At 40.6% G+C, this 23,620-nt stretch overlaps 1 protein-coding gene across 15 annotated transcripts in view; it reads left to right on the top strand.

Moving 5' to 3' along the window:
- The window catches only part of nav1a (neuron navigator 1a), a 95,933-nt gene that overhangs the window by 13,227 nt on the left and 59,086 nt on the right, over positions 1-23,620 (top strand). For 14 of the 15 annotated variants that reach the window (XM_081609033.1, XM_081609023.1, XM_081609034.1 and 11 more), the window contains 4 exons: positions 1,349-1,537; positions 5,865-6,715; positions 8,194-8,285; positions 17,197-18,015. In XM_081609033.1, the coding sequence (XP_081465159.1) occupies positions 5,871-6,715; positions 8,194-8,285; positions 17,197-18,015 (1,756 nt within the window). In that variant the 5' untranslated portion in view covers positions 1,349-1,537; positions 5,865-5,870. Of the gene's footprint in view, positions 1-1,348; positions 1,538-5,864; positions 6,716-8,193; positions 8,286-16,698; positions 16,971-17,196; positions 18,016-23,620 lie in introns of those variants that run through there. The other variant, XM_081609030.1, reaches the window with a different exon arrangement.

The raw sequence follows: 23,620 nt of genomic DNA, 5'->3' as shown, positions 1-23,620 counted from the left end.
CAGCTTGAGTCAGCATTATAGAGTCCCCATGACTCAGTTCTGTATACTTTGTATGCATGCAGTGGCATAAGTTACTCTTGATGAGCAGTGGTGGTTTTTGAGTTGAAGGATATGGCTCACCACTCGGGGTGTCATTGGAGACACAAGGTTATCCATTAGTTGCATCCCAAACAAGTCAGTTTTCTGTTGCTTATTTGCATATCTTGTCAATGAGTAGCACACTCTGAAAACACAGTATGACCGTACCCAAAAGCAAGCAGTTCTTAATTAAAGGGATATTTTACAGATTTTTAAAAAAAAAATCAAGAATGTAGTTGATTTTTGTAGTTTAAAAATCGTAAAATAAGACAAGTCAAACCTGACGTGTTTAAATTTAAGAAACAGTATGGGATTTACAAAACATTTATTCTATTGTTGACCTACAAACATGGAGCATATTTTGTTTTATATTATGAATTATCTGAACAATATTATTAACTAATATGTGAAAAGTGCAACATGATCAAGCTGTAGTTTATTGATTTTACACTAAATATTGATTTGTGGGTTATTAAAAAGCTGCATTTATTGAAAATTCCTTGCATAACGAGAATTAATACAAAACAAGGTTCTACTTTTTTTACTTCCTCATAATTGTGGTACGTCAATTTTTTTGACTCCATCACTTGGGTATGAATACGTTTGGTTTTATTGAGAGGTAATTGTTGGAAAAAGCAGAAGGGTTCTCGCTCCATGAAAACAAGAACTTCCACTGCTGAAATAAGTGTTGAATGATGAGTGGATGAAAGACACCAAATTTGTTTGCAGAAGTAGATGTTTACATTTTGTGTGACCTGGTTGTGTTTCATCCTGTTAAATTTGCAAGTGAATGTTTTGCTTCTCTTTATATGACAAGAAGTGTGCTGTAAATAAATAAGATCTAGTGTTTTTTTTTTTAGTGGTGTTGGGTGACTATTCATCATTGATCTATGCTGCATTTTGAACTTTGTTACTGTTGTGTCTTCAAAAAATCTGCCAACAGAAGTCACGTATTGTCTTCAACACAAAACACCATAAACTAAAAATACTGCTGTGTATTAGCCTTTATTGAATATGAAAGATAATGTGTCATTGTGGTTCATTGTTGATCAAATCTCTCCATTTGGTCACTGAGTCATGATCACATATACAGACATTGACTCATTCTTCAGTACTTTTTTTTGTTTGTTTTTTTACATCCACAAATTATTATTTTTTTTATGCCAGCAGATGAGAACATTGATTTCAGACACAAAAGTGACTTTGAAAATGAGTCATCTTGGTATGTTTGCTGCTGATTTGCTGGATTTGTCATTCCTACTTGTCACAGCTTCCTGTGTTGGGGAATGGTGAAGGAGAGTGAACCAATGAGAGAGCAGCGACGAGGATGCAACTGTGATCCAGGAAAAAACAGGCCATTGTTCCTGGGAAGTAGAAGAAGTGTGACCTCCCTCCACTTGCCGGCTCTCTCCGCGCTCGGCCCGGCGGCACATCGAAGAACTGGGAAGCCCATTGACAAGTAAGGTATTCATGTGAGACTCCAAGTCTTCTTAATTTTATCATGAGGGTCTTATTAGGTTTAGGTAGTGTTATTCTTGGAGTTTGGTCACTTTTGCCGAAAGAAAACTCTCAAACCCAAGAACTTTCTTCTCTCTGTTCTTTAGTGGTTCTCATTGTTTGCACTGCGATTTTTTAGTTAATATTGAACTGTATGTTGATGTACAAACAATAGTACCTTCTGCAGTGTCAGACTTTGTGACACAGACGAGCACAAAGGCATTGCCAATGTCCTTCATTTCAGACAGAGATGGCTGTGTTACCACCTCATGTATTGATTTTGTGATGAGTCAGAGGGTGTGCATCACAAGGGGGAGCATGTGTTTTTTTTAATTTATTTATTTTTTCTAGTGAGAGGGTATACATGTCTCTTTGATCCAACATACAGTAACTCAGTTATGTTGGAGCTTATTGCCATGGCAGAAGAGCTGAAACTATGTAGTGTTCTTCTAAAGTTCACTTAAAATGTAAAATCCTGGATGTCAGGCCTGTCATATTTTTCTTGTTTTAAACAAAAGTCACAGCTACTGCTGCTCTCTTTTTTTTTCTGAAAAGGTCGAACATGCTCTTAGCTTCATAGGCAGGTAATAATTGAATTATATTTCTCTTAAGAGGTAATTGAAAAGGACAGAAGCTTAGCAGTGAAGCAAGTCAATTGCTGCATATTGCAGTTTCACAGAATATCCACCAGATGTCAGCACTATACTGTCATCTGCTGTATAGTGCGATGGCTATAAAATATGACAACTCTAAAGGATTATTTAAATAAAAAAAAAGTACAATACTCGTTTATGTTGTTAATGTCAAGAAATTTTCAATAAATGTTGACGGGATAAAGCTGCTCGTCTAAAAGCAGACATTCAGAGTGCTTCATATGTTTTTAAGGATATTAATTGACAGTTTGCAGAATATAATGATTAATCTTGGTGATGGCTAACGTGCAAACTAAATGATGATGAAACAATCTGAGGCTGGCAGGCAGAGAAGGAGGGGAGGAACCATTGCTGCAGTGGCACAGGCTTTGTCAGAGATTGGCAGATACAGAAGACGGCAACGTTTAGGATTTCAGGAACCGAGTTCAGGTTTCAGTGTTTTATGACAAGCAAAATACAGAAATCTGGCAATGAGCTGAGTTTACACTGGAGCAGGTATCCTGTACAGTGATGAGATAATAGACTGCAGCTGAGCCAGGTGGTTTCTTGGTACTGCCATTCCCAAAAGAGCACAAAGATAGATGGGGGGGGAAAAAGCAAACTACAACACTAGGAAATTAGTTCTGGATTAAGTAGAAAGCTGTCAGTGATCACAATGTTTCCGTTAAATATACAAGACAGAAAAAACATTCCAATATGATTACTTTCTCATGTATTGATAAAGATTCAGTTGCATGAGGAAGTTGGTGCAATCTTTTCTTTTTCTTTGTCTCTTCCTACATTTTGCTGAAAACCACATGGACAATTAGAACAATTAAAAACAAGCAGTAGTTTGTAATTTTGATGGTAGTTAAGCTGTTTTCGCACTGCAAGGAACGGAACGGAACGGTTTCAAAGTAGGGCCGACCGTTTTTGCATTAGAACTTCCGACCGGTTCCACCCGGCCCCTTGGAACCACAAGAGCTGTGGTTCCAATCGGGCCGGCCAAGCGGTTCTGCTTAGAACCAGCAGCTGATTGGCCGCTGGTTGTTATGGAGTCAGACGTTGATTTTCCGTTGACAGCTGGCTCTCACGAAACTGTATTTTATTTTGTAAAGAGTGCTGTTTTCAATATTTTTATTAGTTTTAATTAGCAATGGATTCGTCTCAATATAGTGCAATCACCTGGTCTAATGATGAGGTAATTTTTTTTCCTCCGCTTACTCGCTGATGAACGAGTACAGAATGAGCTAGATCGGTCAACGAGGAAAGAGAAAGTTTTCCGCCGCATCTCCAAGGAAAAGGCTTCGGCCGCTACATCGAAACCATTGTTTACTTTCAAAAATAATGACGTCAGGTACAGCTTCAATGGCGCCCTCAGTATATATGCAAACACAACAGGGCTGCAGTACGGGTGGAACCGTACCGTTCTGTTCCGTACCGTTCCGTTCCTTGCAGTGCGAAAACGGCTTTAGTCTTGGACACCAAGGAGTACTGCATTACAGAAAAATAACAGGATTCATCCAGTATTGCATTTTTTCTTTGTTTACTCATGGTCAGTGCAAGACCAATCTAATTTTCATAAAAACTGGCAGCAAATTTAAGATTGGTTGGGATAGAAAATGTACAAAATTTACTGGCCTAGTTATTTATTGCACAACAAAAATTACAAGCGATTCAGATGTGTAAGGTTTGTGTAAAATTTTGATTATTTCCCTTGAAAAGTAAGGGACCAATACATTCATAAATTCTCTATACTTTCTCTCATGACTTGTGTGGGAATCTGCTCAAGGGTTCACACAATTTCAATCTTTTAGTCACAAATAGAAAGAAAATATCAACAGATGAACAGGACAACTACTAATCCAACAGGATGATGCTGAATGTCTTTAGTAGTAAAAATAAATCTTAAACTTGTAAACAAAGTATTTTCTGTAAAATGTCTAACTTTCTCTAATTTCTCTTATTGTCCTACATCCTCTATTATTCTCTCTCTCTCTAACTCTAGCTCATTCACTCACAGCCATGCACGTACAAACAAACATAGTTGATCTATTAGCAGCAGCTGAGCCTCTGCACTGCATGTTGGGCTGATGTACCAGTATGACCCAGGCGTGTCCCCAGGGACAGGCCAATTTCCATACAGATAGACACAGAGTCAGGCTGCACCTGTGCTCTTGGAAACCCTTGTTGGACTTCTATTAGATGGGGAGAAATTCTGATGCTTGTTAGTGCCGTGCACCTCCCTAGAGAAAAAGTGAGGAGGGGAGAAATGGAGAGGAACAGATATAGTTACCTGGGGATCCGCAGAAATGAGAAAATGAGAATGGAGAGGCACATCTGTCTACAGTTACCTCCTGCCGCATCACTGATGATGTCATTAATGTCAATTAGTGTCTCGAAAAGTTTATTCAGAATTTGAGAGTTTCCACGAAAAAGGCTGAAGTGACTGAGAACTGTGCTTGTTTCTGTTGTCCAATATATGACAGTGTAATTACAGATACACAGTTAAAAATGCTGTCAAAGCTATAGATCAGTCATTTTGATCATTCTTTACTTTATTAACAAATGCTATCTAAAATGAGATTAAGCACAAATCAATATTCATTTGACTTGGTAGCTGCTCTTTTTATGCAATCTCACATTGATTGAATGACCATTATTAGGTCAGCATTTTGGTGGGTCGTCCAGTGTGCTGCTGAAGTCTCAAACTGAAATGCCTAACAAATAGAGCAGGTTTCCAGACAGCACAGTAGGTCTATTTGTGTTATTGTTTGATGCAGTCTTGTGACAGTGTTTTGTTAAACTTTCAGTTTCCAAGACTTTTCATGTTATAACCCTTCTATCCCTCTTACAACTGCTTATCTAGTTAAAGTTTCAACAGCATACAGCGATAACATCTGAAATAGTTCCCTGTGAATTGCAACTCTGCTTTCAAAAGATGAGATGGAGGAATTGTCAGAAAGAAATAAAACTGGCTTACTCCATCTGTCAGCGGCACAACACTCATGCTTATGTATCTTATGTTACTCTGAAGACCCTCTGTCTAGACTGATGAAGATTCACTCACCTCAGAATGCTGGACTCTTACTGAGGCTGAAATGGAAGAACTGTTTGGTCTTTTTACTGAGCAGTCGCGCTGACCATAGAGTGCTGAAGATTCTGCACATAATGGCCTTGTAATCATTCACCATGGGGAAACAACAGGATTGTAAAGCAAATGGAAAAAGTAGCCGACTTCGTCATTAGACAGTTGCGCTCTCTAAATTTGGAGCCTTCATAGAAATACACACAATACATCATAAATACACATCATAAATTATGCACCAACCTAAAATATGTAGTTGAATGAGATTTTTAAAATGAATTGATTTCTTTGCACATGGCCCCGTATAAAATACATTTTTAGATTCACCAACAGACTTAGCCAAAAAAACAATGTGAAATTTATCAAAAAGTTTAACACATGATTTAGTCAAAGTCAAACTTCTTGTCAGGTTAATTTTGATCAGTTGGATCTTTTGTGAAATATTAACATGGTTCAATTACTCGCTAAAGTATAACCAGACCTTCCTAGAAAGGTCTTCTGGCTAATGATTTGTTGTGGAACCCTCCCTTCTGCCCTTTGATTCGTCGGCCTTTCATCTCTTTATGCAGGTCGAAATGAGCGGAGGAATCAATGTGAAATCAGCCCCCCGTGGGCCTTCCTCCTCAGGAATCCCTCTCCCCCGCAGCCTTGTGACCAACTCTCCAAAAACGGACACCCGTCGCCAAGCTTGTGACTTGCCCAGACCCTCAGTGCAGACCCCAAAACACACCCCTACGCATACACCCACTCACTCTCCTTCACTCCGTCCACGAAACTCCAGTATTCCTGGTCCTTCCTCTAGGGAACGCCTGAAAGACGGGGGCACGAAAAATCAACTCTACCACCGGAGTCATGTGTCACGTTCAGCCTACAGCAGCCCAATGGTCCAGCGCAGATTACCATCGGCACACTCCAAAGACACATTGGATCTTCAAAAACCTGTTCCATCTCACATCCCTGCACAGTTGGTGCATGATGGGAATCATAACAGAAGTACCATCATTAATAAGAACCAAGCCAACAACCTGCATCCAGCTTTCTGTTTCAGAGGAGGTGAAAACTCCAACACAACTCAGGAAATGAGTCAAAATATGTTGGCAAGAGGAGGAAATCCCCCTAAACAGCCAGTTGAATACAACATTGTAAAAAATGGGAACCTTCGGCCCGGTACCGCTCAGTCAGGCTCCAAACACACATTTAGAAGTCACAGTGGCTCCACAAGTCAGTCAGACGAAGAGATGGGGACTCCAGAGGACAGCAGTTCAGCATCTTCTCCTGATCCTCTCCCACTTCCACTCATCACATTTGCCATGCCAGTAATATCCAGTGTTTATGAACAGGAACACCACCTGCCCAAGGACTCTACAGAGACACACACAACCAGAGTCAACATGGCAGCCGTGGCTCCATTCAGCTACAGGTATCTGAAAAACATTTTTTATCAGCTTATCACAGCTCACCACCTTTTAGCTTTTAGACTTTTTTTCTGGTTGCAACCACAAACAACCATATTTTCTTGTAATTTTATTTAACAGACCAATAAAAAAATACGTAAATTAAATAAAATTTATACATAACTCTTGGAATCACACAATTTTCACAAATACAAATCTGAAAAGTTTGTATAATCTCCTGTAGTATTAATTACAGCCACAAGGATTTTGGGGTAGGGCGGCCCAAGTCTGATCAGCTGCTGTCCTGCAACTTCTAGATTTATCCCTTCTCCTATACACCCAAGTCAAATATATGGACCATTAAGATAGCCTGGCCATTGCTTTCCTGTGCTTCCTTGCAAAAAATAAAAATTTCACTTCTTCTCCTGGAGTTTCATTGGCGCTTGGCAAGAAACATAAAAATCTCACTCTCAATTTTTGACAGGGTCAATCAGCGAACAGGAGGAGAAGCTGTAAATGACAACATAGATTTTCTGCACTGTTTTAGAACTGTCGTCTCTGCTTGTAGTTTTAGTAATGGCAGCAGAAGAAGTGAAAGAAGCCATTAAGTCTGTGTTGGCCACGCTTCAAAATATTAAATTAACATTAACAGGTGCCTCATTCAGTTTGGCTCTTCTACTTTTGTTAAACTTTCGCAGCATCACAGACAAACGTTAGCGAATGGGTAAAGTTTTAAAATTCAACACAGTCCACACCTACAGGAAGCAACCGTTTCTGTACGAAGCTAAGTGTAGCAAGGGGCTGGTTTTTCCCAGGCTGTTGTTTAGATGGCTCTCGAGAACAGGACTTGGGTACCACTTTCCTAACTAAGGTGATCTCTGCACACAGTGGTTAGTTTTATTTTGGGTTAGCTAAAATAAAGTTAGTTATTTTGGTTAGGTTAAATACCAATGCATATAACATTTTTTTTTATATCACATCACTGTGTTATTAGTTCTCTTTTGCGTCCTCATGTTCACCATTAGTTCTCTCTGATTATGAATACATCCTGACTACTACCTGGAAGAATCTAGACCAGACTCAGAGGCTTGTTCAGTCATTTCAGGCTAATTTAATTCAGCAGAATCACCTCCAGAAATTCATCATTGTTGTGCTTGCATAAACACACACCTCCACTTCTCCAAAGCAGAGCCATAGCTATTGTCTTCAATTCCAGGCTTTACTCAGATTGATGTTCTCACTCAGATGCACATTACTGTGATAAGTGATTTAAAAAAAAAAAATATATATATATATATATACTTTTTTTAAATTCTTTTTTCTTTTTGTACTTTTTTAGGTTTAAAAAGACTGTTTCTGTATTTGTATTTGCATGTGCATGTTAAATTGTGGAGGATAATGTGTAAATATGTTCCTCAGTTGAAAACAATATTTGAGTGTACTGAACTGTTTTGAATGAATTTACATGTAACTGAAATGTGCAACGGTTATATGTGTTTGGCAGGCTGAGGATACAGGAGAGCGACTTCTCTCTGGAGGAACTGAGTGACTGCTCATCCGGATCTATTGAAGTCTGCTGTGATGACCTAACAACAGGTTAGAGACATTATTAAAATTATACTTTTAGAAATTCAGGACCTATGTTTATGTTTAGAAAATCATGCAGGTGATCACACCTACCAATTTCTGTATTAATAAAAATGATCTTGGTTCATAGAAAATAGTAACTTTCATATCCATATTGGCAGCCATAATTACCTTTTTCTTTTGACATTATGTGTCATCTTGTCCAATATCAAGAGACCAGCTATTAGGATTCATGTCATTATTGTAAGTTTTCCTGTTTTATAAATCCTGTCAGTGTACTGCTATCTACCCGACTCACGCTGCTGGCAATTAAGTCATGTATAAAACCTCCTATGAGGTTTCTACCAGCTGGTTGTGAAAAGGGTGTGGGGTGGGGGCTGGTCTTTTGGGCCAGTCATGGTCTTTAAAAGGCCTCTGGCTGTCTTTGGGCCTTGATTGTGGTCTTGTAATTGGTCCCTAGCAGGCGTTAGAAACAGAACCAAAGTGTTAGTCCTCTGAAGCTGCATTTATACGGAGGGTGGACTGACATCTTAATCACTGTAATTTAGATTGCAGAGGAAGGGAGGGAAATAGGTCGGAGGGTAAAGATTTTAGGCAAGTGGGCGATGGAAAGAGAAGTGCGCCGAGGGACAGTGGATGATGGATCTCATTTTGTTCACAAAGGTCAGAGTGAAAAACGGCACAACTCTGCAGCAGAACGAGCATACAGTTCAGCGCTTTTAAATAGATGATGTAATTGTTTAAATGGTGATCCCCACTGAATAGGAGTTATTTTCCTTACAGGTTCTGTTTTCCATATGATTGCATTCACACAGATTCAATCAACGGTAACATGATCAGCTCGCTTATCTGAGGCTTTAATGAAGATCTGAACATTTAATGTGATTGTGGCACCATGTGGTCTTTCAATTAGAGTGCAGACCTTCCGACCTTACCTCTCTCCGGAACAGTATTTGAGTGTACATTTGTACCTCTGTATGGAGTGTGTATGTGCGTCTGTGTGGCAGCACACAGATGGTATTTGAAAAGATAAATGTGATGTGGACTCGGTATCATTTTTCATCTCCCAGCAAGGGAATGGCTTGAATGTCCCTGTGGACATTCTAAAGGTCTGTCAGTCTATAGAGTGGATATCTCTCTGCTATACACACATTATGCAGACAGAAACAGAAGCTCTGGAGATTATAAGGATACAATTAATTACCAACATCAATAAATCTGTGATAAATATACATAGACATTGAAAATTGTGCAAGCTTGCATTTTATGCATTTTTGTGCCATTCTGTTAAAGCGCCTGCATAGTCTAACGGATACTGCTTCAGGGATCTACCACTGCCTCTACTCTTGGACAGTTCATAATCCTCTTTGGTCAATCCAATCAAGGGGAGACATATGCCATGTTGGCATTGGACAGTGATGAGTGGTTTAGTAGCTTTCTGGTGATGACTTACAAAAGAATGGATAAGACTATTTGCTCACTCATCCCCAGGAGGAGTAATCACTGTTTATGGTTTAATGCCATTCCTCTCACCATGTTTGATCCAAGCGTTGAGCTTTCAGGAGTTCTGTACTCAAACTTCAGCAAAGTCAAAGTTACGACGCATCTAAAGAAGTTGAACCAAAGTTGAAAACATAATGACACAAATGAAATGTACACAATTTAGACATGCCAGCCATACAAGATGATGATATTGTATCTCTCACTATTTTTGGAAATTTTATCTAGAAGAACCTGTTCACCAATAGATATGGTATGTCACTATGTGTGACACTGGAGTGATTTATTTCAAACACATAGCAGTTACTATAATAAATTATTAATATAGGCATTTTTGCAAAGCGGTCATGTTGGATGTTTAGGTCAGGTTGCTTTTGCAGTCAGAAATATTAATTCAGCAGGTAATTTTGTGTTATTTCACAATGGAAAAGGTGACTTCTAAGTGTAAATACTGCAGTGCTCTAATATATCGAGCATGAAAGAAGAGCCTCCCCCAGAGCGGCTTTTGCCCACAATAACAGCCAACACATCTTATCTCCATTTCTGCTGCTTTCTTCCTGCAACCTTTTCCCCCCAGGGAAAGGTTCCTTATAACAAAGGAAGCAAGGGTTAATGCACAGCTGCATTACAGAGCAGGAGATGAAGGAGGAAAGCATGGAGAGAGATGGGTAAATTAAGGAATGGGTGAATGATTACACACACAGGATCTTTCTTGACCTGTGGGATGACTCCCAACCCAGGGAGTCTAATTAAGTTATTCATGTGTGTAACCCCCTCAATTTGGGACACACAGAAAGACACTCAAAAGTGAAATCACAAAGACATTTCTCACTGTCACATTAATAACCCATGACAAAGCATGTTCACATGCCAGAATATAAGCACACACTGTGGATTTGCGACCAATAAATTTCAACTTTTATTTTGATATACACATTTACAATACAATATACTTAAAGATCCCACTGACAAACTATTGTAACCAGGCAACCATCGTCGGTAGCAGAGCATTATGGGATACCACAGGAAAGTGTGCCGAGAATGTCAACACTGGGGATTTGGCAAGAGACCATCTCTACAATTTCTTTTTTCAAAATAAACATCTAATGTACAAATTCTCCTCCATCACATACTTTTCTGCATGGCAGCTGATGTTTTTTTTCCTGCTCTCAGCTGGTGTGTGACTCATGATGAGTCTGTGCCGTCCACCCAGAGGGAGAAAGTGTTTTATTTTTATTTTTTTAAACAAGATTAAAATTCATGCCGCAGGAGTTGACTGCTTGTATGACTGTCTCACTTTTGACACTGAAAGCTGGATTGCTGAAATGCTTAAGCTGGTGACTCATGGAGCTCATCATCAGTGGTCAGTGTAACTACTAGACTAGAGATTTGTCACTGCTGGAAAAACCCTCTTTGTTATTCAAGCAACATTATTCTACCCCAAAGGAGGAACCCACGTACTGTATGCATCAGCCAGACCGCTGTTTTAAGTGTTTTGTGTGTAAACAGGACATTAATAACCACGCCGTGGTGTTTGTGTGGTCCAAGAGTGTGTATGTGAGAGTAGTCCCCTGTGTATGTGTGTCAGTGTGCCGTTGTTCTTTGCGTCCTGTGGACCCCCTCTGTTTGCATGTTTGCGGACACAAGCAAACGTCGGAGGAGAGGTGAGGCATTGAGGCAGGATATCCCTTCTCTGTCTTACGAGCTTCCTTTGGCCCTCTGGCTCACATACTGAGATCCTTCCTCACCCGTTCCCTTCCACATCTCACTCTTACTCATTGCTTTGTTTCTGAGAAACACACTCCACTGATGGTGAACATCATAAGACTGAGTGGGAAAGTTACAAGAATTTTCAATTCACACTGGTTTATTGTAAAACTGAATTGATTATTTAAAAAAAAAAAAGGAAAGAAGGACTCACTAGTGAGGAGCAGATTATTTTACAGGTTTGTGTAGGCACGCTTGATGGAACGAATCAAGAATACCAGACGGCTGAAAGGAATATTGCTTTATGTGATGGAGATGACATCTTGAGTGACATCAACAATCCAAAATGTATGTCTGTCTGTTTAGCAAAGCATCATTGTCAACTATCCCAAACTTTTTCAATGAGATTTTGATCATGGGAACATGTAGACCTCTCCAAAACAGGCATGTGATTGTCCTGGAAGGAGTCAGACAGGCATTTGGAACTGCAGTGTGTCTTGTTGAAAGATCCAGTCATCACTGCCCTTAGTCAAGAAGGATGAACTCTACAATTTCTCCACATATCCGGCTGCAGTCTTGGGACTGCACAGCTCTATTGTTCTTTTGAAGGAAAAAGCTCCATTGTCTGCATGACTATAGTCTTGTTGACTTTCAACAAAAACTGTTGTGCTCATCCTTATCTCCCGCAGTTGGTGTGCGCGGGACAAGGTGTATTCTGGACAGGTTACCAGTCCATCACAGGACACCTTCAGGATCATTTTTTAAATGTCATGTCTCACTGCATGAGACATGCAGTGAGACATGTCTCACTAGCCATCTGATGGCCAGTAAAGTGCCATCTTGCAAGGCACCTTACTGGCAGCAAAGGTGCCTTGCAAGATGTTTTTCTTCTGAATCTCAACAATCCATGCTCAAAAACAGAAAGCTATTTGCCTTTGCCATTAGCATAGACAGAGTAAAAGCTTGGGCAAAAAATCACATGAAAACTATGGTCTTAAACTTCCAATCAGTTGATGAACAGCCTGAGTTTAAAAACAACTTTCATCATTTTCCTTGATCCTATTTGTTTATGTATTCTCTTCTGGTTCCTTCTTCTACTTTATACACATTTAAGTTATGATCTATAATTCAACAGCACAAAATGTGAAATTAAAATCCTTCCAATCCTTTTTCTTTTGATGCGCTGTCTTTTTGATTCTCAAGCAGGCTTCTAGCCTCTCAGCCCCCCTTTTCTCTCCTCCTTTAAATCCCACAGCTTTTTGTTCTCTTTTTTGCACACAAAAAGGCAAAACAAAAGGAGCTGAGAGGTGGTGGATGACAACAGTGAGTGGGTGAAAGTGAGAACACATGCCATCTGCTAAACCTAAATGAGAGTCTTTTTTTATATATATATTTAGGTTTGAGGCGCTTTGATGCAGTTAGTTGCTTCCAAATCTTCTGTACTGCTCTTTCCTCTCAGTACTTTTCCTTTCAAGGCCCAAGGCCTTGTATAACTTTGTAAACATGCGTATAATGAACCATTCAGTGCATCTCAGTGAGTCCTTCTTCACATGACTGCTCTGTTGAAATATAGTGGCGAATTTGTTTCACACTGGTTAAAAATGCTAAGGCAAATATACTCATGCAAAGGAGTGAGACACTGACCACTTTCTCCACGTCTGCCAGCCTTGCTGTCTCTTTGCCGCTATTTGACCCTGTGCATTCTATCTACTATCTAATTTTACTCGTCAGTCATACCTTTCATTACCTTTTTCCAGTAAATACCTTTAGCCATTTATGGACATGTTCAAAATATTACGGCAATTTAAGACAAAAGTGTTCACACACATCGCTCTAAAATATGCTGAGTGTACGAGGTTGCTACTTGTTGGATGTCAGGGCCAATATTTAGGACTGGCACTCATTACACTCTGAAACTATTAGCTACTTTGATGTCAGGGCCAGATTGCTCCGATCTGAGAGGCCGTCTCAGTATATGTGTGTTTGTGTACAGCAGCATTGAAAAGTACTCATGAGCCTAGAACTTTTTCATGTTTTGTCACAATATAAGCAACAACTACTTGGTGGGAATATTATCTTACAGACCAGTATAATGTAGTGTAAAACTACATGTTTTTCAAAATTGGTTACACTCTGAAAAGTTTGGCTTGTATATATTTAGCCGTCTTTAATCTGGTAACCATAAAGCAAATCCAATGTAACCAACAACTTTCAGAGGTTTTCTAATTAGTAAACAGAGTCCATGTGTGTGCAATTTACTGCCCATATGTCTCCAGCCGTTCTCTGTAGGCCTCAGTTGCTCATTCGAGAACATTAGAGAACAAAACAGCATCAAGAAAACCAAGCAACCAATCAGACGGGTCTGGTTAATATTAGGGTTAGGGTATGAAACGGTACAGGACAGGACTCCATACGAAAACTTGCATAACTGCCAACTTAAACTGACAGCTCAGGTGAGGAAAGTATTGTACCTTCCAGTACAATGACAAAAAAGTATTCTATTTTATTTTATTTTATATTAATTAGGGAAGCAGCAAAGATGACTGTGGCGACAGTGAGGGAGATGTGGGGATTCAGAGTCTGATAACATAACTCTAAGTCGTGCCCTCCAAAAGAATCTTGACAACTATGACAGGGTGGTAAGAAGAAAAACACAGTAAAAAGAAAGTCATAAGTAGTCCTTCTTTTAGATTTGTCACTAGACATGTAGGGCAGTGTGAGTCCTTTTGCAAGGCACTGTATGTGTGTGCTTGTGCGGACCACACTTTGAGACTAAGCAGAAAGAAAGTGGAACAATAATCTCCAAGTCTAAATCAACCATATATTAAAGTGATTAGACTGTGGAGCCAGAGAGACGAGTGTTTTGAACAAACGGGTATCTGTGCACTGCTAATGCAAAACTTTACTTCTGTACATATATGTGTGTTTGTAAGCGCACCGACTCGTGTCTTTTCCCTGAATGCGTCTGTGCAACACACAGAGCGATCTTGTATGTGGCCACTTGCTTCTCACTAGCCTTAATCCTTCATCAGGGAAGTATAAGAGCTGATGTACAGCACCTAATAGCCTTAAATTACAACCCTCACAAACGCACCGCACCCCCCTCTAGCTCAAGAGCTCATATAGCTGTCACCACACAGCCCAGGCTTCACTGTGGCAAAACCACTCCAACATTGGTCCTTTATTAAACCTTGCTACCACTAATTAATGGCCATGGCCTTCACACAATAAAACAGCCTCTGTATGCCTACGTCTTCATCCACACTCCTTTACTACACACCCTCACTCAAGGCCAAATGGACTTTAGGTCTGGGAGAGAGAAAAAAAACATGCATTGTAATGTGTTTTAGTGTTGCTTTGTAGGTTTTTAAATTAACTCTCTGCTACTGAGGTGAAATGTCAGCAAACAGGCTTGTTTTCACTCTGATTTTGTATTAACCGATTTATGCAAATGTAACAAGAACCAGCTGCTTGTTTGCCGTTTGGGTGCCTGATAAGATCCTGGCTGTAGACATTGCTACTTGCAAATTGAACAAAGGAACACACCTACCATTAAGCACCAAAGATGTGAATGCTTTGTCCGTTAGACGACCACTATGCACACAGGATGCATTAGCGCTTAAAAATGGACTGCATGCAGATATATACTGATAGTGAGTGCCTTATTATTGACTTACAGATCATTTTGTGTTCCATCAGCATAGTAATAGACATTGTAAAGTACAATGTGTGAAAACACTGTAAATTGTTTCCTGTTTTGTTCTGGTTAACTTTGTTTTAAATTATTTGGCATTTATTATACATATATGCTTTCAGGGAAGTGTATGGTTTTTAAGGCTATCCGAAAATTTGCAAATTGTTTTGAGTGTTTTTCTTTCAGTCACAGCATCCACACTGAGGAGTGTTGTTCCCAGTGCAGTCTGGTAGATCTTAGGTAAGAGGCATTCACTGACGGGAAACATACCCCAGTGATTTTTGAGCATGCTGTAATTACTGATTCTAAGCCCAAGTCAAATTCCCAGTGAATCTCTGAGACTGGGATTTTGGCTATATTTTTGGGAAACTAATAATTCCTTTTTTTGTGTGTTCACACATAAAATTTAGAACATTTCAGTCTGGATTTGGTCATTCAAAAAAAAAAGAAAAAGAAAAAAACATTGGCTCAAAAAGCAACTAAAAACTATAATTGAAAAGATGATTGTCAGATCAAGATATAGATAAAGCTCTTACTTCCATGGCAGAGATGTACAATAATAGTTTATTCCATACATAAGCAGACTGGAAAGCATTTGTGAGGCTTTCCTCACCTAGATGAGAAATTGTGTAGAGTGTTAACATGGCCATGTTTACTAGGGTGAAACAAGGTCTGGTGTCCAAGATCTAGTCTTCTCTGTAAAGAAAAAAAATAGTAGTAGACTGGGGAGGAAGAAAATAATTCCTTCTCTTGTCTGGGTTGGAATGTCTAGAGTGATAAGATGATATGGTGAACACTAACCAATTCCCTCCACTGGAGCTCTTACTTCTCAGGTCCTGTCTCATCAATGTGACACACTTGTAGAAGACCCATTCATACACAGGCATGGGGGAATACAGATAAAAACACACACTCTTAGGTTCTCTCTCTCTTTCTCTCAAACACACACACACACACGCACGGTTGTTTACATCACTGAGGCGATGACTTTGTAATGTTGAGGCATGCACAAAACTGTACAATATCAATTTAATAGCTTGTGTATCTGCATTGGCCGGATGGAGTTGTTGGGGTAAAATAGGAAGTCTGCAAAGATGCAATGAGAGATAAGTGATGTGAGGTAATGTAATAATAAATTCTGTTCAATTGGTTATTAGTTGTGGCTTAGTAAGTCACAGAAATGATCCTAGTTTTTACTTGATTTATATCCAATTACTAATTTCTAGGTCTTTAGAGGCTGGAAAATAAACTCATCAAAACGGGTGTTGATGTAGGACAAGGTGAAGGGGAGAATTAATTCTACACAAAACGTTTCGTATCTCGTAAAGCCCTCATTGTCTCCCATTCACTGGTGAGCAGCGTAGCACAGCCTCTGCAGTGTATTTTGGAAACGGAGGATGGAGCGGTGAATCAGCCAGTGGGTGGAGAGACCACGCGAGTGACAACATGAAGGAAGGAGGGAAGGAAGGAACGAGGAGGATGAAGGAAAGGAGGGTGAATGAGCTGGCGGGGGAATAGTGAGCAACGCAGTGAGAGAGGGAGAGGCAGGGGGAGGAGAGAAAGAGGAAGAGGGGGGTGTTGTTGGTGCTGCTGCGACTGTTTCTCCTGTCAGTTGGCTGCTGGTCGCCTGCCGAACAGGAGGTAGTACAGAGCAAGACAGAGGTACCCTGAAGGGACATCGAGGTAGCGTCTGGCCAGGTTTTCATCTGTGTGGCGCAGGCAGTTGTGGATACGCTTGCAGCTAGTGGATTTTGGTGCTGAACAAGGATCTGCAAATCCATGGATTATCAGCAGTGAGTATGACTGTCACTCTACTAACCCACTCATCATTTTTAGCAAAGAAGTGAACCCACAGTCTCACACTGCAGGGAGTCTGGCTCACTCAGTCATGACCCTGTGGTAAAAGGGGGCGACAGCCAGTCAGCCTTTGTGTCCCCTTCTTTTCTCTGGTTCCTTTAATCAGCTGGTGCGTGTGCATTTCTGAGTGAATGACTGATGCTGTTGCTTTTCTTCCCACAGGAGGGATGCTGGAGGCTAATGTGGCTAACATTAGCATGACGGCTAAGCCCAGAGAGCTGGATCTAAGGTCTGCAGCTGTCTCCTGTCAGGATACTTCAGCCCAGCCCATGGCATCCAGGAAGCCACAGGCTAAGCCCTCTGCATTGCCCCAGGCACCTCCACGTCCTTCAGGGTCAGAGCTCAAAGTGTATCGGCCCAACTCCGGCTCGATCCCTATTCCAATACCTAATCCATCTGGGCTCCGCAAGCAACGATCACTTGGCAACTTGTGTGTGCTCACCGATGCTGAGAAGAAGCTGCACCTGTACCAATCCCCTCGATGGAACGATGATACAAGTCGTCCTGGAGCAGGGTCAAATAAAGCCGGACAGACCAAGGCAGGTCAAGCAGGTGGCGGGAGACCACCTCTGTCTCGGACACTTTCAAAATCAGAACAGTCTCTATTCCAGGGTAAGCCCAAATCCTTCGGCTCCCCGGCAGTAGCTTCAAACATGGGTAAGCCGAGTCGAATCCCGGCTCCTGGTAAACCACGGGGACCTTACGCCGAGGTGAAGCCGATCAGTAAAGCCTCCGAAGTGAGTCCGGGTACAGACTCTGCCGAGCAGCCTCTCAAAGCTAACTTCAATGGAGCTGGGAGTGCTGGCACCAATGGCAAGAAACCTGGGGAGAAAGGTAAATCCGGAGCTCAGCTATCAGAGGAAAAGAAGGAGAAGAAGGGGACAGATGGAGAGAATGACAAGAGTTTTCTGAAGGTGGACCCAGAGTTAGTGGTGACCGTTCTAGGAGACCTGGAGCAGCTTCTCTTTAGCCAAATGCTGGGTAAGTGTAATGCAGCTTTACTCTCCACACCTAAACCCGTCTTTTCACCTCCGACTGCATGAACTAGCACAATTCGTCTCCATATCATTGCTGAAGCAAGCATTTCTAGAGAGCTGACATTGTTTTGTCGCGCAGCAGCAGAGTGGTTTGTCCTGGTCTCAACTGACCCAGTGCCACAGTGATCTAGATTTATATTAAACCCTCTCAATAGGTTCTCTCCCTCTCATTTTCAGACTTCAGATGAGCAAATCTGAAGCCTGTGACAGCAAATATCATACATTATTGTAAGCAGCGTTTAGGAGGCATCGTATCCCTTCATGTCTTCTGGCTCCTACTAAAACCAGCCATTCGTTAATAAATGCCGTGTGAGTGGGACTCGTGGGGTGTGTGTTTTCATTCAGTAAATAAAACGGCTGCACATCGAGCCAGGCTCTGGTCACAGTGGGCCACATATTTAGCTTCGCTGCACCCCTCCCTCAACCCCACCCCTTCCCCGTCCACGTCTATTGATCTCCGGGCCACTGACAGATGGTCACTATCCACCCCACTCCAATGTCCTCCCCCTGTTTCCGAGGGCAACGTGTGGGAGGAGAGAGTGTAATCGTAGCGGGTGGCTGCATGGGCAGGTAGTTGTCTGCTGTGGATGTAAACAAGTTGCGGTCATTCGGATGTGCTGCTTTATCCTAAGCCTTAGCCTCTGGAGGTGTACTGTGAGAATAATGACTATGTTTATAATTATCACGTTGAACTAAAACCTTTCACCCATTACTCATTTATAGACAGTCTGAAATTCTGTGTTGCGATATTGCTCATTCTCTTTTCATCCATCCCTCTCAGTGGGAGAAGATAGCGTCTTAATTTACAGGAAGTGGGGAGAAAGAGAGAGACTAGTGAAGTCTTTACAAAAATTTAAAAAAATTCTGCTCATTTTCAAATCCTCTGCCATCTTCCTCTGCCTTTCGTCCTTTTCTCTTCAGTAGCTTGTCTCCTGCAGCAGAGCCTAACATCCCAGCCAGGATGACCTTGCCCCTGCCGGCCTCAGTGTGTTGGTTCTCTGGATGCTGTTTTGTGTGTGGATGCTGCGTACATGTGTGTGACCTTGTTTGCTGTTGTGAAGTTACTGGCAAGACCCTCATTAAGCAGCCAGGTAGGGAGGATAAGGTTAAAAAGAGAGAAAATGCTCCACAGCACTGAGCTTAACAAGAGAAAAAGGAAAAAGCAGAACCATTTCACAATGTCAAACAAATGTAGAGCGATTTTTAAAAAATGGATAATGGCATCAGTGATTTCACGCTAAGTAGAGCAATGTGAACTTTAACCAATAGCATTTGCTGAATTAACTTACTTAACTTACTGTTAAAATTTGGCCACTAGGAAATACTGGTTACTCATCTGATGTTAAGCTTAACGTCGGAAAGATGTCAAACAATTAACACCTCTCAGATCCGAGCCATTCACATCTGATAGATCAATCCAAAAATGTCATGGAATTATTTGAGTTTTCAAAGGACGAGACCAGGATCCCAAAACCAAAGGCGAGTTGCATGTAATCTGGCAGCATTAGCAGACAATTATTTAACAGTTTGCTTAAGTTTGCTGGTGTATTTTTAGCTGACCAATAGCAATAAAAATGTACTTTTACATCATGGCTTTTCTGTGCCTTTTGTCACTTTGATAAGAAGTAGAACTCTCTCACCATTACGTTTCTCCAAAAGTTTACGTTTAGGATGCACAATGGCACTTAGAGTAAGAAAAACACCATAGAAGCAATACCAACTGACCTAAAATTAACGTCTACCAGGAATCCTCCGTCAGCGAGTCATTACTATCTGCTACGACCTCCAAGAAGGCGTATCACAAAATCACAGCATATACAAAGGACATTGTGTGCTTGTGTCTGTGCAAATGCGTGTTTGCGTGAATTTGCATGTGTGTGCTGAAGAGAGGTTAATCGTAACTTGCCCTGTAGCTTTGCAGCTGTGGGCCCCCTCCTTTGTTGTATCTGCTTCTCCATTTCCGACGGGACTCTCAGCTAATTGGGTTCTGCTCTGTCATCGGAAGATAGATTATGGATGCTCAGTGGATCTACACCTTCCATTCTCTATGCAGTCTAACCTCATATATTCCTTACTGGGAATATGAATACGCTGGCACAGGATATTTTACTGGAGAAGAAAATTATAACAAATAAATCTGTTATGCTAACTGTTATCTGTAGGGAGTAGAAATCTGCCCGTACTTTTTACATGTCATATTGTGTGACATCTGGCGACATCCTATGTGACACTGTCCTTTTGAGGTTAGCCTGCAGTAATAGATAAGTATGATGTGGAATGCCAGTGAGGTTGTATAACCAAACACAATCTTCTGTGTATTTAAAAAAAATAAAACTCCCCTCCTAAGCACATTGGAGAAAGACAAAGAAATAACAATCTTAATTTCTGCAAGGTCAGGATTAGTTTCTGTCATATTTGTTTATCTTTAATCAGACATGTTTTACCACTGGGTGATTAGCAGCTTTTCATTTATTGGATTTAAGGAACTATTTGACTAATCTGTGCACGTGAGGGAGCTTTAGGTTCTGGAGGTCTTTCCTCCAAATCCAGAATGTATTTCAGAATCTTCTCAGAGCAGATTTAGAGTTAAGGCTGGATGTGGAGGATAGAGAGGATGAACACTACTTGTGAAACTCTGCCACCATAATGAATAAACTTGAAATGCTTTAATAGTCATTTTAAAGCTCTGAACCTCAGATGTCTTCCACTAATGACCCTCGTGGTCCAATCCAGCACCCATAATGAGGCACGATGGAGAGGGTAAAGCTCCCTGAAGCACTAGCCTCTCCCAGCATGGGGCAGGAATAGTTTAGAGCGAATCCCGGCTAAGACACCAACCAAGCTTCCGGATTAAGCCTCACATAAAGATAATGAGAAGATGTAGCTCCCCCTCCCCACCCATTCGCCTAATCACAGATCTATCACCGCGGAAAAGACCATCCATACAGACTAAAATGAATTAAAGCTTAAAGTCATCAGGGCATCTGTTTGGTTGAGATTTAGGCATTTAGAGAAGTAGGTTAGAAGATTGGAGAAGCTCTGTGGTCTTGGTGATCACTGTGCCTCTAAGTTAAATTTCTCCATACTCCTTTACAGACTCATAGTCACCAAACAAGTGATGTGTTGTATATATTTGAATATGTATGTTTGCTAAAAGTGTATTAAACTAAGAAAGTATGCAAGTTCTACTTTTTATTGTGCTGTTTTTCTTTTGGTGAAATGTCCGTCTGAAATGTATTTAAATTCAGTTCAATTCAAGATGCTACAAAAACAAAATGTAACACAAGTTGCCCATGGATGCTCAGGAAGCTTCCTCTGTTAACAAAGTGCATGTTTTTTTTACACTGACACTGAATTGCGTGTCGATATGTCTGTTTGGTTGATTTTCTTCCCCTGACTCTGATTTTGGAAAAATAAGCCCCATAGAGAAACCAACAAGAGCTTTAACAAGAACACAAATACAGTTGTTCGAAGGGAGCTGCCGGAAAATATTATTAAAGCACTTCAGCCTCCTCGGTCCAAAGTACGTTCAGGCATCAATGCAGAAAGTGTGCCATGTTCGGTCACACATGCACTCTCCTCCTCTTATTCCTCAGGGGTTTTTTTTTGACCGTGACAGGGTATTTTCCATAGTCAGTTCCTCCATTGTGATTGGAGTCCTGAGTCTCTAATGTGATGCGGGAGTGGCCGGGGCCATGCGGGGCGGCCCTGGTTCTGCCCCGGGCTTTGCTGAGTGAAGGATTCATGGGAGTTGTCCTTTAATAGAGCAGCTGGTGAGAAGCCAAATAAAAACAAATGCCAACAGGAAAGTGACGAATAAAACATACTTTTCTCTTCCTGTCTTTCTCTTCCTCCCTTTCATGTTTGATCCGAGTTGACGGCCAGCGGTGTTCTGTCACCAGTCACACAGCAGAGAGGATATTTCTGGCACGAGGGTTTCAGGAAGAGGACAGAGAACATCTTTTAAGCATGACAGAGAAGTTGTAGCCAGGATTATTCATAAATTAAAGGACTGTTTACATGCATGGTAGCATTTATGTTTAGGCTCATTGTCTTTCATCACTTCAGTAGTGCTATGTATGTTTTTTTGTGTTTAGATGTGGGTTTAAATGCTCTGTGGTCAGTCTGTAAAGACTTACTGCAGAGACCATTGCATTAGTGTAGTCTACTTCCTGCCATCCTCCTCCTAAATCATATTAGTACTCAGTGTGTTTTTGTCTCATCAGCTCTCACTTCAATAAAAGTTGCACAGCCACAATCCTCTCATTTCTACTGTGCCATGTTGAAAACGGAAAGCTTACATTAGCTGTTATTTTTCCATGTTAAATCCTGAAATTTGTGATTCACTCCTTAAAAGAAAATTCCCTTGAAATGCCTTTCTTTGAAAAAAGAAAAACCCAAATACTCCAAAAATGTGCTTTGGGAGTTAATAAAGTATTTTATGATCATACCAATACCTTACTCTTGCACTTACGATTATTGATGTTTTTTTTTATTTGGTAGATCTTTGTTCAGCACAATGTCTACATAAATCCAGAAAAAGACTACCTACTAATATGCAAAACCCATTTACACAAAGAGTAGGCGGTAATAATGTGAGGGGTTGGGGTAAATTTACGATCCAAGCAAGCAGCGACAACTACTAGGAAAAGTGTTAAGATCTTGGGCTGTTTTGATGTTTTGATCATTTAATTAATGTTTAACAGGACACAAGATGTCCTTTTAAACATTTCCAACAAATCATCCAGGGGACACATCAGCCATTAACCATATACATGTTCCACAATCATATAAGAGAAGATACTGTTTTCCAGATGTCTTCAAGTCCAAGTCTTGAGGGTCAGTGTCCTGCAACTTTTAGACATGTCTCTCTTTCAACACACCTGAGCCAAATAATGAGATCACTTGCAGGATTCAAGAGAAGTTGACTCCAAATTGAGATAATTCAACTATTAGATTCAGATGTGTGGAACCAACGGCACATTGAAGTTGGCCCGCCAGCCTGGAGGAAGCATAATGCTTTAGGGATGATTCTGTCCAGCAGAAACATGAAGCTAGGTCAAAGTTAATTGCAGAGCTAATTTGATAGATAAAGGGAATCCCTGGGTTCACCTGCCATCAGGACAACAACCCTAAAAAGACAATCAGAACTACACTGGAAAGGTTTAGATCATTCATGCAATAGAAAACTCCAGACAAAGTCCAGATCTAAATCTGATTGAGAACTTGTGGCAAAATGTAAAACTTGATGTTTCCAAACATTCTCTATCCAATCTAACCAAGCACGAGATATTTTATATTGAAGAATTAAAATAAATCTCTGCGGATCCGTGTTATGTGGAAGAAAGGGACTTTACAAAATAGATAACATCAGGAAGGAACATCATGTGAAAACATTGAAACATCTCAAGACATCAGCCCCGAAGATGAAAGTTAATTAAAATGTTTTTTTCCAATAGATTGTGACACTACCAAATTAGTTATAAAGAAAAGGACAACAAAGTCAGCGTTTCTTTTTTTTTCAGTCAGTTAATGATGTTTCTCTACAT

This window comes from Poecilia reticulata, chromosome 7, assembly GCF_904066995.2.
Source record: "Poecilia reticulata chromosome 7, P_reticulata-male-v2, whole genome shotgun sequence".
In the NCBI taxonomy this organism is placed as follows: Eukaryota; Metazoa; Chordata; class Actinopteri; order Cyprinodontiformes; family Poeciliidae; genus Poecilia; species Poecilia reticulata.
Note: the sequence above shows the minus strand (reverse complement) of the source record. Positions and strands in the feature narration are given on the sequence as shown.